Source organism: Cucurbita pepo, chromosome 2 (assembly GCF_057944985.1).
Source record: "Cucurbita pepo subsp. pepo isolate OVF chromosome 2, ASM5794498v1, whole genome shotgun sequence".
Classification (NCBI taxonomy): Eukaryota; Viridiplantae; Streptophyta; class Magnoliopsida; order Cucurbitales; family Cucurbitaceae; genus Cucurbita; species Cucurbita pepo.
Genome location: NC_141799.1, coordinates 598,301 through 611,857, shown reverse-complemented (window position 1 = coordinate 611,857; position 13,557 = coordinate 598,301). Strand labels below are relative to the sequence as shown.

General features: G+C 37.2%; 2 protein-coding genes across 3 annotated transcripts; one reads left to right on the top strand and one right to left on the bottom strand.

Moving 5' to 3' along the window:
- Window positions 1-3,000: 3,000 nt before the first annotated feature.
- Window positions 3,001-9,489, top strand: AUL1 (auxin-like 1 protein). Its single transcript, XM_023667645.2, has 9 exons — window positions 3,001-3,146; window positions 3,259-3,674; window positions 4,264-7,750; window positions 7,857-7,923; window positions 8,070-8,167; window positions 8,250-8,315; window positions 8,407-8,496; window positions 8,578-8,754; window positions 9,248-9,489. Exons 2-9 carry the CDS (start codon window positions 3,325-3,327, stop codon window positions 9,284-9,286), a joined length of 4,374 nt encoding a protein of 1,457 aa, XP_023523413.2. The 5' UTR covers window positions 3,001-3,146; window positions 3,259-3,324; the 3' UTR covers window positions 9,287-9,489.
- Window positions 9,490-9,612: 123 nt separating this feature from the next.
- LOC111787629 (ornithine carbamoyltransferase, chloroplastic) lies at window positions 9,613-13,386 on the bottom strand. Of its 2 annotated transcripts, none has more exons than XM_023667646.2 (5): window positions 12,909-13,386; window positions 12,103-12,437; window positions 11,040-11,171; window positions 10,667-10,942; window positions 9,613-9,994 (listed from the first exon to the last, which is right to left on the bottom strand). In XM_023667646.2, the coding sequence occupies exons 1-5, from the start codon at window positions 13,111-13,113 to the stop codon at window positions 9,812-9,814; spliced, it is 1,131 nt and encodes a 376-aa protein (XP_023523414.1). In that variant the 5' UTR covers window positions 13,114-13,386; the 3' UTR covers window positions 9,613-9,811. The 2 variants fall into 2 exon arrangements, with proteins under 2 accessions (XP_023523414.1, XP_023523416.1); XM_023667648.2 differs by having other exon boundaries at window positions 12,915-13,386.
- Window positions 13,387-13,557: the final 171 nt, after the last annotated feature.

Here is a 13,557-nt window from a genome sequence, read left to right as displayed (position 1 = left end):
TATATGTATGAGAAAAATATATTATAATATATTATTTAAAAATAATTAGAGAAATTCTTTCAGTTGGGCCTTTGGGCCCATACAACGTCCAGACTGCCTGATTGCCACTTATGGGCTCGGCCCTAAAATTTGCGTTACAAGGCCCATGTAAACAGTTTTTGTTCCCCCTTCTTTCTTTCCCGACATAATGTAGACGTTAACTTAAGGGAGAGGGAAACCATGCTTAGGCAGCTACGCTTTTCAAGAATGCCACAATATTATAATCGTAATTATGAGCATAAAAGAATAATATGCAATTTTTATCGTCTTGGAAACATGGCATTTAACGACAGTTCAAAATGGTATCATTTTGTTTAGGGTATACTATTAATCTCTATTTTTACACAATTGTCTCTCATTTTGACGGGTATACTTATAATGTAGATTAATATGACGTTGAATGTAAACCAACGACATAACGAACCATGTACCCTCTCTTGAAAGTGTGTAGAAAAGCAAGGAGAGAAGAAGAAGAAATTATTGTGACTCAAATTCAAGTACACGAAAGAGAGAGAAAGATGAGGCATGGTTTTGGTCTCCAATGATAAAAAAGCAGCGTGGTGCTCAAAGTTGGCACATGATTGGCTACTCAAATCCCTATGAAAGCGTTCCATCCAAATCTACTGCATGAGTGCAAAATTATGGTCAAATAAACAATTCATCATAATCAATTACTCATGCCCCTTCAAAAATTACAAAATTAAAAGTCTCATTACAACTTTATTTCATAATTTCTTTTGTTACTTTCATTCTTCACGTATAGTCGTCTCTTCACGAATTTAAAATTAGATAGAGGTTGTCACATTTATATAAAGAATGTTTTGTTTCAATCTCCAACTGATGTATAGTCTCATAATTTACCTTCTTCGAGGCTAACATTCTCGTTAGTGTACTGTTTGGTGTTTGACTCTGATGTCATTTGTAACCGTCCAAACTCACTACTAATAATATATTGACCTGTCAATCTCACGATTCTAAAATGTGTTTGATAGTAAGTTTTCCACCCCTTCAAAAAAAAATGGTTCATGATCTCACAAATGGTCCAAAAATGAAATGATGAGCGTCAAAGGGAAATGAGGGACACAAAAGCTGAAACGGGCACAGCCATGCCGATGCCCATTCCCACCAACCACTGCCGCTCTGCTTTTATTAATTGCTTTAAATTTACACATTGGGAGAGCCAGAGGCCCCCATTATTAAATCAATGCATAGGCGCGTGGCCCCGTACCTTGTTTTTTAAAATTCAAGCCCAGGTCAAAGGGTGTTGCCCTTGCCCGACCCCCTCGCCCCTACCCTACTCTCCAGTCACTTTATCAAAGATTCACAAATGTGGATTATTTTTTTTCTTAATTTATTTCATTTTTTTAAATTTAATTTAATTTTTTTAAATATGGGTGCAAAGTATATAATAAAATAATTCTTATTTTTAAAATAATAAGGTATAACAATAAGTTAAGTTTTGAAAATTAATGCATAATTTATTTATTTATTTGTGGGTAAAAAAATATATTATTGTTATTTTTGAAGTAATAAGTTTAAACTAACACATTTCAAATTGAAAAGCTTATTCCCTGTGATTCAACTTTAATAATTTATTTCCCTACCTTTTTTTAATTTTAGTATTTTAAATTCATTGTAGTTCTCTTTTTTAATTTATATTTAATTATCGATTTAAACGTTAAGGAGACAAAAAAAGTCGGTGATAATTGAACCAATGGATCATTGACAACTATTATTAACAGTGACGAGGCCCAGTGGGCCCATTTTGTTCCTCTTTCCAAACGCCCAATTATTTCTCAACGGTTCCATCGATAGGTCATCTTCTCAAATTCTCAGTTGATCTCTCGCATTTTAGAGAAAGACATAGATTCGTGTAAACCCATGGTTATTGATTACAACTTAAACCTTTTATCCGTCTATATCGTCTATATCATATACTTCACTGACGGTTGATTTAAGTTATTATAATAATTCATAAATAATCGACAGGTTTATATTTATATTATATTGAAAAATTTGAAATCAATAGCAAAAGTCATTTGAGACGTGGCTTGTATGTCAAACTAAATTAAGAGGTCGATGTAGTCATTATTTTATCTTTAAATGCATTTGTAAATAATAATAATTATTTTATTGTTGTACAATTCACTTTTCCAATTTAATTTCAAGTATGCACGTCACCTGTTAGTAAATGTATTCAGTTATTATTGGTTAAATAAAATAAGCAAAAATACGTGAATGCCGCTGTTTTGGCAATTAAATTGCAATAAATTTAAATGGTCATTACAAGTTACAGCCCAGTCAAAGACTCTTAAGGTAAAACTTTAGGTAAAAAAATAAAGGGGAAAAAAGGTATATACGGCTTGCAAGCAACTGTAAAAGGGTAGTTTTAGTTAATTTAAAATCCCTAAAGATTTCATTTAATTTACCAGTTTTATTTATTTATATTTTTAGACTACAATTAATAAATCTTAAATTTAGTAAGAATAATTCATTGAACAAAATACTAAATAATCATATTAATTTAATCTTATGCAATAAATTAATTTTAAACTGTAAAAATAAACTATTTAAAGTAATTTGAACTCTATCTTGCTTATTCAATTTAGTTATTTAATTTTAAAATATTAGAAGTGAACATTTTCGAGTTGAAATAATTTTTAAAAAATAAATTGATTTAATTAATTTGCACTTGTATATGTATTTTTTATTTTTTATTTTTTTAAATATTTTTGTGCACATTTGAATGCATAGTGGTAACAAAAGCAAATAGATTGGGAAACTAATTTGTGATACGACGTCGTTTGGTAGATTTTTGACAGCTATAGATGAGTTGGTGGTAAGAACAGTAAATTTGTCACTTTTCCCAAAAGGTTCGAAAGTCTCGAGCGTAATTACAATCCTGCCATTGTGTGTTTTGATATGCGTGATTTGCAACACGTTCAACAAGAACAAACATCCACGGTGAGTCCTGACAGTAGAAAAGCCAATTAAATTCCACATATGACGGATAGTGACTTCGGCCTATCTCCGTCGCCGACCGCCTTCTCCGGACAGTTTGCCGGCCACCGATCGTGACTCAACCGCTTCCATTGTTTAGTCAGCAAGTATGTGGCCTCTTCACCGTCAGACTGCATTTCATTTCGCCCTCTTTCTTGGCAACTTCTCTCACTCGCTTTCTTCATTATCTCTTCTTTGACTCTGTAAACTATTTTGCAGAGAACGACCGGGGAGGAGAAAATAAACAACAGAGAAATCTAATCGAACCTAGAAACTGCCTCTTCCATGGAGTATCGAACTTCGTCGACTGTATACAAGAAATATTCAAATGCTCGCAGTTTCAACGATAGATCGACGTACGATGGCGTTTTTGCTGCTCCGTCGAAGCACGGGGCTCCGGTCTTCTCCGCTCGAGTCGAGGACTACAGAGAGATTTTTGGCGGTTCGCGAGTTTCCTCGATTCCGATTCTTGATGTTCCGGCAGTGAGCGACAAGAAGTTTCCGGTTGATGTTCGTAGCTCGAAGGTTGAATACTCGAAGATTTTTGGCGGTTTCGATGAGTTAAATTTCGCCGTGCCTTATGAGGAACTTCTGGCCGAAGCAAACAAAGCAAATTCGTTTTCTAAGGAAACTCGGTAAGCTACTGTTTTCTTAATATGCAGGCTATTTTGAAACCGTAGAAATTCATTGTTAGCGGGGCGATTTCCATTTAATAAGCTGTTTCTCTTTCTCCTTTTTTAATCTGTTAATTTATTTTCCGAAATATCCTCCAATGTTCTCGCGTATCGCACAATTCATTTCCCCATTTTGTTGAGGGAGTTGGTAGAGTGAAATTTATTTATGTAGAGTTAAGGCCTATCTCGTGAAAATGGAGAATTAAAACGGACGTTTGTTGGATCAGACTATATTTGGTGTTTAAAGTTCGAATGAATTGATTTGGATTTCTTGACACGACCACAATGGATCGCTGATATAAAGGCATCCACTTAGCGAGCCTCTTGCCTTTTTGCATTTCATCCCTTACATAGGCATGAGTGCTGTCAATTTCATCTTCACGTTCTGGTGGCGATTCCTTTGATTGGAGTAATTTTTGTTGGTCGTTTTGATATCTTCTCTTTCTGTTGTTCTCACTTCCGAGTACAAGAGGAAACAAACCGTAAGGAACAATGAACATGGTGATTTTATTTGTGTTAGTGAACTTTGTACATTGTTGCTATATCGTAGGACTTCAGCTGGAAGAGGATCCGCAGCAACAGAAAATTCTTCTCAGTATGAAAAGGAGAATAGTTTTTCCACGCGTGAAGCATCATCTCTTCCATTTGATAGAATGGAGAAGTTCAGCGTGTCATATCAAAAGATCAACCAAGGAAGCAAAAGTTATGCGACAGAGACAGCTCATGTAGCTCTTCCCCAGGCCATTCCAGGTTTTTCATGTTTAATTGATGAACAATCTCCTGTGCAGATGAGTGTAACTGATATGCCAACATCTGAAAAATTAAAGGATATTCACCCAGAAAAAGTTGGGAATGAAGTGGAAAATAAGCCAGAACTTCCAATTTCTGGTGACAGTGAACCGACGTTTAGATCAACTAATCCTACTAATCGTCAAAACAGAACTGGCTGGTTTAGATCAGATTCAGCTGATAAGTTATTCAATGGATATGAGGTGGATCAAGGGGAACACAAACCTGAAACTCCACTGAAACATAATTTTCTGCCTAAATTTGGTAGAAGTGATGGATTTTCAGGCAAAACAACTGGTTTAAATTCTGAAACTTTTGAACACTCTAAAGATTCTTATGACGTTTCTTCACCTCCATATTTCGGGGAGGAAGTTGAGGTGAATCCAGTTGCTGCTGCCTCAGTTGCAGCTTTGAGAAAAGCAATTGATGCTGCTCAGGAAAGTATAAAAGTTGCCAAGGAGTCGATGGAAAGAAAGAAAGCTGCCAGACTTCAAAAGCATAAAAAAACAAGATCTTCTAGGATCCTAAATCCTGAAGAGAGAAAGGAGGTAAGCACACGCCAAGAGAAGGTGGCTGGTAAAACCAATGGAAAACTGGATCCTTCAGAGGAAGAAATTGCTGATAGCAGGGAGGACAAATCATCTGCAGAATGTCCCATCACTCAAAGAGCGGTGAGGGAAAATTTAAATGCCATAGAACCAAATTATGTGGAATTGAAGGCAACAAAAGTTGATTGTAGGGAGGAAGAAGCAAAAGAATTAGATGCAACAGAACAATTTTATGAACCTAGGCATTTTGATAAAGATGAGGCAAAAAGACTGGAACCTCGAAAGGAGGACAATACAGATAGATATGGATGGCTAGGAAACATTGGATTAAAGGAAACATCTGAGAATCCTGGAGAATATGGTGATAACTTGGTAATAGTCGATAAGACTAAGGAGCCTGAGGAAAATGGCATAAACTTAAGTGTAGTCAAAGGCATTCTTATGAGCAAATTAAAATCAGTTCTAGGTGTTATTGGGAAGGAAGAAGATAAAATAACACGTCGCCAAGACCAGCTAGAAACTGAAATGAAAACTGAGGCATCCATAGAACATGAAAAGTGTGTGGAATTGCCAGAAGAACTTCAAGTAACAGAAGACCACGAGGAGTTCTCAATCAGGGAGATGGGGGTAAATAAGGACAGGGAGACCCAAGTTAAGGCTCATCAATGGGTAGTGGAGAAAGATAGACATATCTGCCAACAAGAAGAAAAAGAGGGAGAAACAAATGCCTTCCAAATTGAAAATGATGTTGAAAAGATATTAGATAAATCTAACGAAGAGGAAGGATTTATAAATTGTAACAATGTCTTCCACGATGACGAAGAAGCTCAAGACATGCTAGAAGATGTTGAATCAAAAGGAAATGAAGACCTTCAAGAAAACAAACGGGATGATGAGATGATTGAAGGGCTTCCTTTTCATTTGCGCAATAATGAGATTGGACATCATGTTCAAAGACAAATAAACATTGGTGAATGTGCAGTACACGAGAACATCGTACAAGCAACGCCAGACAATCTGAATACTGAGAATAAAATTGAACTAGAAGACGGTTTAAGTAAGCAGGATGAATGTGATAACCTCTCAGAAGATCAGGATGCTAATAATTTCATAGCTAGTATGGAAGGGGTAGAAGTGATTACCGACCAGCCTGAATATCGGGATATTGATAATTCAATGGAGTTAGCTAGTACTGCCTTGGAAGTTGTGAATAATGAATCTGAGGCAATTACTGAGGAGGGTGACGTGGAGGATAGATTGCCTTTTAAATTGTTTTCTATGGCAGAGGATGCACTTAAACGTAGAGTCAAAATGGAAAATTCAAATGCAAGCCCCATTTCAATCCAAAGTGGGTTAGATTTTGGTCTAATCGATTTGAAATTAGAGCAAATGCAACTTGATGCATCTGTGAACTGGTCCTCAATCTTTTGCAGTTTGGAAAATGCTGAAGGTATGGCTTCTGAACTTAGAGGAATTGAGAGAAATATGGAGAAAATTGAAGTTTCAATTATTGAAGAAAATGATGACGATTCAAATGAAGAAGAGATACCTAGTAATGTAAATAATACTGAAGCAGGTAACCAACCTAGTATAACTATAGATGACAACAAAATCAGTGAAGAGGTAGTGGAGGAAAACGCAAACACAGGAGCAACTGAGAACCATCAAGCAACCATCGAAGTAGAAGAAAGTGAAACTTTTTATGTTTTGAAAAATGAAATGCAGTTGGAATTTGATGAGAACAATATTAGAACCGGTAGTCAATCTGGCATGATTGAAATAGACTCGGAAATAGTTCATGACATCAAAACAAGTGAAACTCGAGGAGAAAGCGAGGATAGTTATCGAGTAATTATGACAGAGGATGAAATGGAAGCTAGTGACTCGTCTGACAAAGAGGTGGAATATGCAGTTCACTTGGAAACTTTGGAAGAAGCTGATTCGCCTGGAAGTTCAGGAAGAAAAGAGAATTTAGAAAATACAGAACAGGAGATTAGTACTGGCCAGAAGGTAACAGAAAACGAGAATCATCAAACAACCCCAACATTGGGTGAAATAGAAATTAATGCTGACATGCAGAGAGAAGCAGGGATTGAATCCAAATTCGACAATGAGACAGAAGCTCATGGTTTGCCTCAATCTAAAGAGGAGTTGGCTGAGAACTCAACAAATCAAAGTATCTTAGAAAATGGCGAGAATCATCAAGCGCCCCAATTAATGCAGGAGGAGAAGGTCTTCCATGAGAAATTTGAGAAAGATGCTGAAGTGATAAAGGATCGGCTGAGAAAAATTGATGAAGCAAAAGGAAAGGAAAGAGAGAGGGAGAGATTAGCTGTAGAAAGAGCAATTCGTGAGGCTCGTGAAAGAGCATTTGCAGAAGCCCGGGAGAGGGCTGCTGCCGAGAGAGCTTCTGCTGACACTCGTCGAAGAGTAATGGCCGAGCCACGTGAACGCCCAAGGAAGGCTTCCATTGAGGCAAATACTAAGCATTCTACCGAAAAGCATTCAAAGGAAGCCAAATTAAAAGCTCAACGTGCTGCCGTCGAAATGGCTACTGCTGAGGCAAGAGAGCGTGCTTTAGAAAAAGCTATGTCCGAAAAGGCTATTTCCGAGGCAAGAAATCTGGCTGACAAGATTGTTGCCGAAAAACTAAATGGTGCAGCTGGAGTTAGTAAAGTAAAGAAGAGCTTTTCATTTAATGTGAGTACTTTTATTTTTTATCCTCCTCTCCATGTTTTTTTATTGTCCATGAAACAATTGAAGGGGCACATGATTGTGATTAACATCGAAAAGCACTTACATTCAGGACTCTCAGCCAAAAGGCCAATGTTCTTCCAGCAATTTCAGGCATGCGAATTCATTCAACCTTGGAGGTGAGTTATGCGCTTTAAGTACTTTCTGGCCAAACTGCTTAAAGGTTTCGCTATTATCAGTATGAAAACTTGATAAATGAAGGGATTATTATTTTGTTCCGGTGACTGTTATCCGTGGTTTCTGAACAACTTGTCACTCGATATAGGTCCCGACGCGTCAGAGAGAGAGGTGGGATCTGCTGGGGAATCTGCACAGAGAAGTAAAGCCAGGTTGGAGAGGCATCAACGAACAGTTGAGCGTGTGGTATGTTCTGTTCAAACTGTGAACTATCCAAAATTTGATTGCAGATGGCCACATTTTATTCAATTTTTCTGTTTCATTTCAGGCGAATGCTCTTGCAGAGAAGAATATTCGTGACATTCTCGGACAGAGAGAACAGGAAGAGAGAAATGTAATTTACACGTCTTAACAGTTTGGAGGAGTAAGTTGGTATTTTATGAGATAGTTCGTCTAACAGTGCCCATATCTTCTGTTTGTAACAGAGACTAGCAGAAGGTCTAGATGCTGAAGTTAAACGGTGGTCAAGTGGGAAGGAGGGAAATCTGCGTGCATTGCTTTCGACTCTACAATATGTAAGCTAAAATTGAGCCCCTTATTGTTCTTCTCTGATTTGGATGTTATGATCAGAACCTAACTGCTTATTATGTTGATAGATCCTCGGGCCCGACAGTGGGTGGCAGCCAGTCCCTCTAACAGATATTATCACGACAGCTGCTGTCAAGAAAGCTTACCGTAGGGCAACTCTTTCGGTCCACCCTGACAAATTGCAGCAACGGGGTGCAAGCATTCCACAAAAGTACATATGCGAGAAGGTTTTTGATCTTTTGAAGGTATGTGCTAAATTTATTACTTGAATGAATCTATATGTTGAATGAATCTATATTGGTATTTGGGTTATGTTTGTTATTTTTTAAATTAGGAATTTGGTAAAAATTATTGAGCTACAAGTAAGAATTACGAACATGGAACATACTTGAAAGTGATTCAAGAATGATAGAAGATTACTTTCTTCGTGCCCTTTTTAGTGATTTTTTTGGTCATTCTAAAATCACTTTTCGAAGATGTTCTAATGGTTACCAGCACCAAAAGCTCTTACAATTTAAATCCAGTCTTTTAGGTGATCATTTAGTCTATTTGAGACCATTATTTCTCTATTTTGGTGCGAGTTCCTCTGGCTCCCGCATGATCTATTTGTTTCGAGTAGATTTTTAAGCGATTCTAAATCATAATAGGTTTCAAAATGAATTCACAGCGGGAGTCTATATTTTATTTAGTTTTGCAATTGAGTTCAAAAGTTGCTAACTCCAAATCTGTAATCAACAGGCTGCTTGGAACAAGTTCAACATGGAGGAACGATTATAACGCAGTCGATTACCCTAGATTTCCTTATAATTGCATAAGCATTATCATGTTTATAACCATTGCATATCATTTTATAGTAGTATGATGGGAAAAGCCACACAATTCTTTCGATCTGTCATCGTGGTCAGAAAAACCAATATTGGAAGTGTAAGTTGACCGTCAATCTTATATATATATATATCTGATCTTTTTAGTTCAACAAATGTAGATAATCAAAATTATAACCTTATTTATCTGTCAATTATTGTTATACTATTGCTAACGTGACTAATTGTTAAAAAGATGTCGCACTTTATATTTTTCACATAATGTAAACTACTAGACCATTTCTCTTCTGAAAAAAAGGAGCTCGCGGCTATGACAAACTCTAGCTGCAAAAGCTAAAACTGTACTGCAAAAAGTAGGTTCCAGTTTGCAAAAACAAAGGACAGTACAAAAAGGTAGAGAATCATAAGCTAGCTAACCTCAGCCATACTATTATTGAAACATGAATTGGCATATTCCATTATTAAGTGCTGGACACAATCATAAGCCAAGAACATGAAGCATTATAGCATTCTGTGCGTGCATTCGGTTCTCAGCTTGTGGAAAGACAATGGAGTTGGGAGCCTCAATTACCCCATCTGTCACCTCTACGCCTCTCTCTGCTGGTAGGCAATGCATGAAATAAGCCTTTGAACCTGCTAAATTCATGAGCTCTTCGTTAACCTGTATCAGTAACGCAAACAATGTCATTGCAGCTCCGATGAGGTATACCACATGCATCCCAAAGATCAAAAAATAACTACGACCAGTGCTCTCCAATGTTTGTGTCAAATGATTAGTCTTGCATAGGGTCCCCAAGTGTCACAGAACACATCACAGTTTCAATATAGGAGTGAAAGAAGAACCACGACATGAGTAGTTATCTAATTCTTCTCGTAACCTAAGCTAAGTTCCCCGGAATCGGACATTATACCATTACAGTTCATTGGGGAAGTTTTCATCATTGAATCCGAGAGATCACAAATGCAGAGGGAGGACAACCTGGAGTGATTAACTATGGGATGTTTGGAAGGGGAAGGTTCGAGTTTGGATGGGTCGGGAAGGCATATACTTGGCCAGAGAGTTTGTTGTGCAACAAACATCAGAATGAACTACAGTTTTTCAGCACAAACCAACTATTTGGTATTCAGCACAGAAAAAGTGTAGACAACAGGCTATTTCTAAACTTTCCATCCCAAGTAATAGCATGAAAGATCAAAATCAGATAATTCAATATCAAGCCGGACCATCAGAGCATGTCGATCTTCAACAACAATTTTTTTTAGTAGCATCTTCATTGACAAAATTAATTAGCTCGAAGTGCATTCATTAGAAAGAAAATGCTTCAACAAGTACCTGGAAGCCTTGAAACGCTTTACGCCGATATTCAGCCTCCTCTTTTTGTCCCATACTTGCCCAGACATCTGAATACACAACATCAGCGCCTTTCACTGCTTCCTTGGGATCATGGGAAATCTCAATCTTGCTAATTCCAGCTTGCCGGGCTTTTTCAACTGTGTTCTTATCCGGCTCAAAACCTTTAGGGCAGGCACAAACAAAGTGGATAGGTACAACTGATGCCAACAACAACCACGAGTGCACCATGTTATTTCCATCTCCAACATACACAACCTAAATTTTCATTATCATCCGCTCAATTCATTTGAGACATATAACGGAAGTATATTTTATATCTACTATAACGAAACACAAATGAGGAAAACCAAACCTTAGTTCCTTCTAACTTGCCAATGTGTTCAATCATAGTGAGTGCATCAGCCATTACTTGACAAGGATGGTTGTAATCCGTCAGGCCATTTATTACAGGCACGGTTGCATATTTTGCTAAATCAAGAATATCCTGCAACAAAATGATAGTATGACGACCAGTAGAGAAACATCCGCACTACTAATCATTGCAACGGATTAATGAAACAGAAGAAATCACAGTCCACAAGTATATGGCAAGATTGCTTACATTCCAGTTAACTTGAAATTCGACACCTTTTCCCTTATTTCTTAGGATAGCTAGGAGTATTTGGCCTTCAATTTGCTATTGATTTTCCCAAATAGAAACCCACCAAAGAGAAGAAGTTTAAATATAAGACTATTTCCTCCTCACACGTCCATCCCATGGTGGAGCCATTTCTGGCTGTGTTTGGTATTTTACCAATGACTAGTTTTAGTATGCCTACTTGAATAGATACACATCACAGTAAACTTGTGTCTAAATGACTGTAGTTTTGCATATAAAATGATGCTAACAGGCCACGGTTCCCACCTTAATGTTCCACAATCCAGACAACATTGTAAACAGGTGACTTCATCCCAACAGATACATAAACTTCATTCAATCATAGATGAATAATTCAACATAGCTATCTATCAGAAAAGAAATGTCAAGAAAACTTCAATTCCTTTGATTATTGTATCAAGTAGAAGCTGAAATAATAACTAGTACGGGTCTGCTGCGAAGAAGATTTAAGCAGTTGTTACAAATGCTTCACAATGTTTTTGTTATTTAGAAAAACTCAATCAAAAGGTTATTTACAAGAAATATAAGGTAATAAAAGAAACATCATTAAGCCATATTTAGCTAGAAAAGGGTTTTCACAAGCCACCATCAATAGCCTAAATCTCAACCACCCTTATTTTGCTTCATTAAAATTGTGACAAAATAACAATTTTGACAAGGCAAGACTATCTTTGAGTACACGCAAGGCAAATATTCATGTTAATATCTTGACATGTTGTCACTTGGAACTAAGAAGGTAATAAATTGGCCCTCATACCTGATGACCAAAAACACGGGCCATGATGACATCATTATATCGAGACAGAACACGAGCAATATCCCTAGTTTCCTCTCTTTTTCCCATTTGGATAGTGTCGGGCCCTAAATATATGGCATGCCCCCCTAGCAAGAAGAAACCAGTCTCAAATGAAACTCTGGTTCTCATGGATGGTTTTGCAAATATCATAGCCATTGTCTTCCCTTCAAATGGGAGAAATGTCCTATCTCCAGATTTCAGTTGCGCCTTAACTTCAATTGCACGGTCTAAGATCTTCATGAGGGTGGATTTATCAAAATCACTGAGGTGAAGGAAGTCCTTCTTCTCTGCTTTCACTGACAAACAATACAAAAAAGAACAATAGTCAGACAACTAAAAGCATACACCAGTCGATTCATTGAATTGCTTGCATTTCCAATAACTTGTTGCCTGAGAAAAAGTGGAAGGAAAAAACACTATAATCTCTTCTCAAGCCAGTGAGACAGCCATCGCATATCGCCAATGCAAGCGTCAAAAATCAGTGGGTTCAAGTTCAAGAGAAATTTGTTCACGTCTCGCATTTAGACAGAGCAGCATCCAAACAGATAGATGTGTGCACCCAGAAAGGCGTATACACCGTCTGATAAGTACAACTTATCCAACTTCACGAACCACATAAGAACAGTGATAGAGCAATATAAATACCACCAACACTCACAGTCCATAAACCCTAACTTCTAAGTCATAGCAAGAACCGCAAAAACCTTAATCGAAATGAAAATAATAGGAATAATATCGCAAACAAGAGGTTAAAATCGGAGACATACATGCACCTTTTGATACAACCGGAGAAGGGGAAGTTGCAGAGGTCTGGCAAGTGATTGAAGGAAAACGAACCGGAGAAGCGACAGAAAATCCTGAAAGGCCGCCGGAAAATTTCACCGATCGCCGAATACTTCTACTGGAGTAGAAGTGGGTAGGGAGGGAGCTTTTCTCCGATCGAACAATGGAGTGAGAGCAAATCGCTGCCATTGCTGTTGATGAAATGGTGGATTATCGGAAGTTTCGCTAAGCAATCGATTCCACTCGAACGAGCAATGCAAGAATTCAAATCCGTCAATGTCGTTCGCCTCGATTGATTTGATTCTCACACTCTCACTTTTCCAAGGTATTCAACCTTTTTTCTACAGAAATGTATATCGCTTTCAAAAATTTGTCCGCGAACTCCAAAAAAATTGACCCTTCTCTATGCTTCATTCATGTTTGTGTTTATGGCTTTTCGGCTTCGGAATCAACAAAGTGAGCATAGTGACTGTTTACATCAAAAATAAAAATAAATAATAATAATAATAACATTTCTCAAGAACAAAACAAACTAAAAAAACAGAGAAACTTTTCTATTTATTTTGTTTTTTTAGAGTATAAAATAATTAATAAAAAGTTGCTATTTTATTTTTTACTCGGATTTATTCTTAA

Bases quoted from the DNA above. Each gene is read 5' to 3' on its own strand.
- AUL1 (XM_023667645.2), top strand. From the start codon at position 3,325: ATGGAGTATCGAACTTCGTCGACTGTATACAAGAAATATTCAAATGCT. The intron at 8,316-8,406 runs GTAATTTACACG...TGTTTGTAACAG, and splicing joins GAGAACAGGAAGAGAGAAAT to AGACTAGCAGAAGGTCTAGA. The intron at 8,755-9,247 runs GTATGTGCTAAA...TGTAATCAACAG, and splicing joins AGGTTTTTGATCTTTTGAAG to GCTGCTTGGAACAAGTTCAA.
- LOC111787629 (XM_023667646.2), bottom strand. From the start codon at position 13,113: ATGGCAGCGATTTGCTCTCACTCCATTGTTCGATCGGAGAAAAGCTCC. The intron at 11,172-12,102 runs GTATGAGGGCCA...ATTTTGTTGCAG, and splicing joins CCCGTGTTTTTGGTCATCAG to GATATTCTTGATTTAGCAAA. The intron at 9,995-10,666 runs GTACTTGTTGAA...TTACTGATACAG, and splicing joins AAGCGTTTCAAGGCTTCCAG to GTTAACGAAGAGCTCATGAA.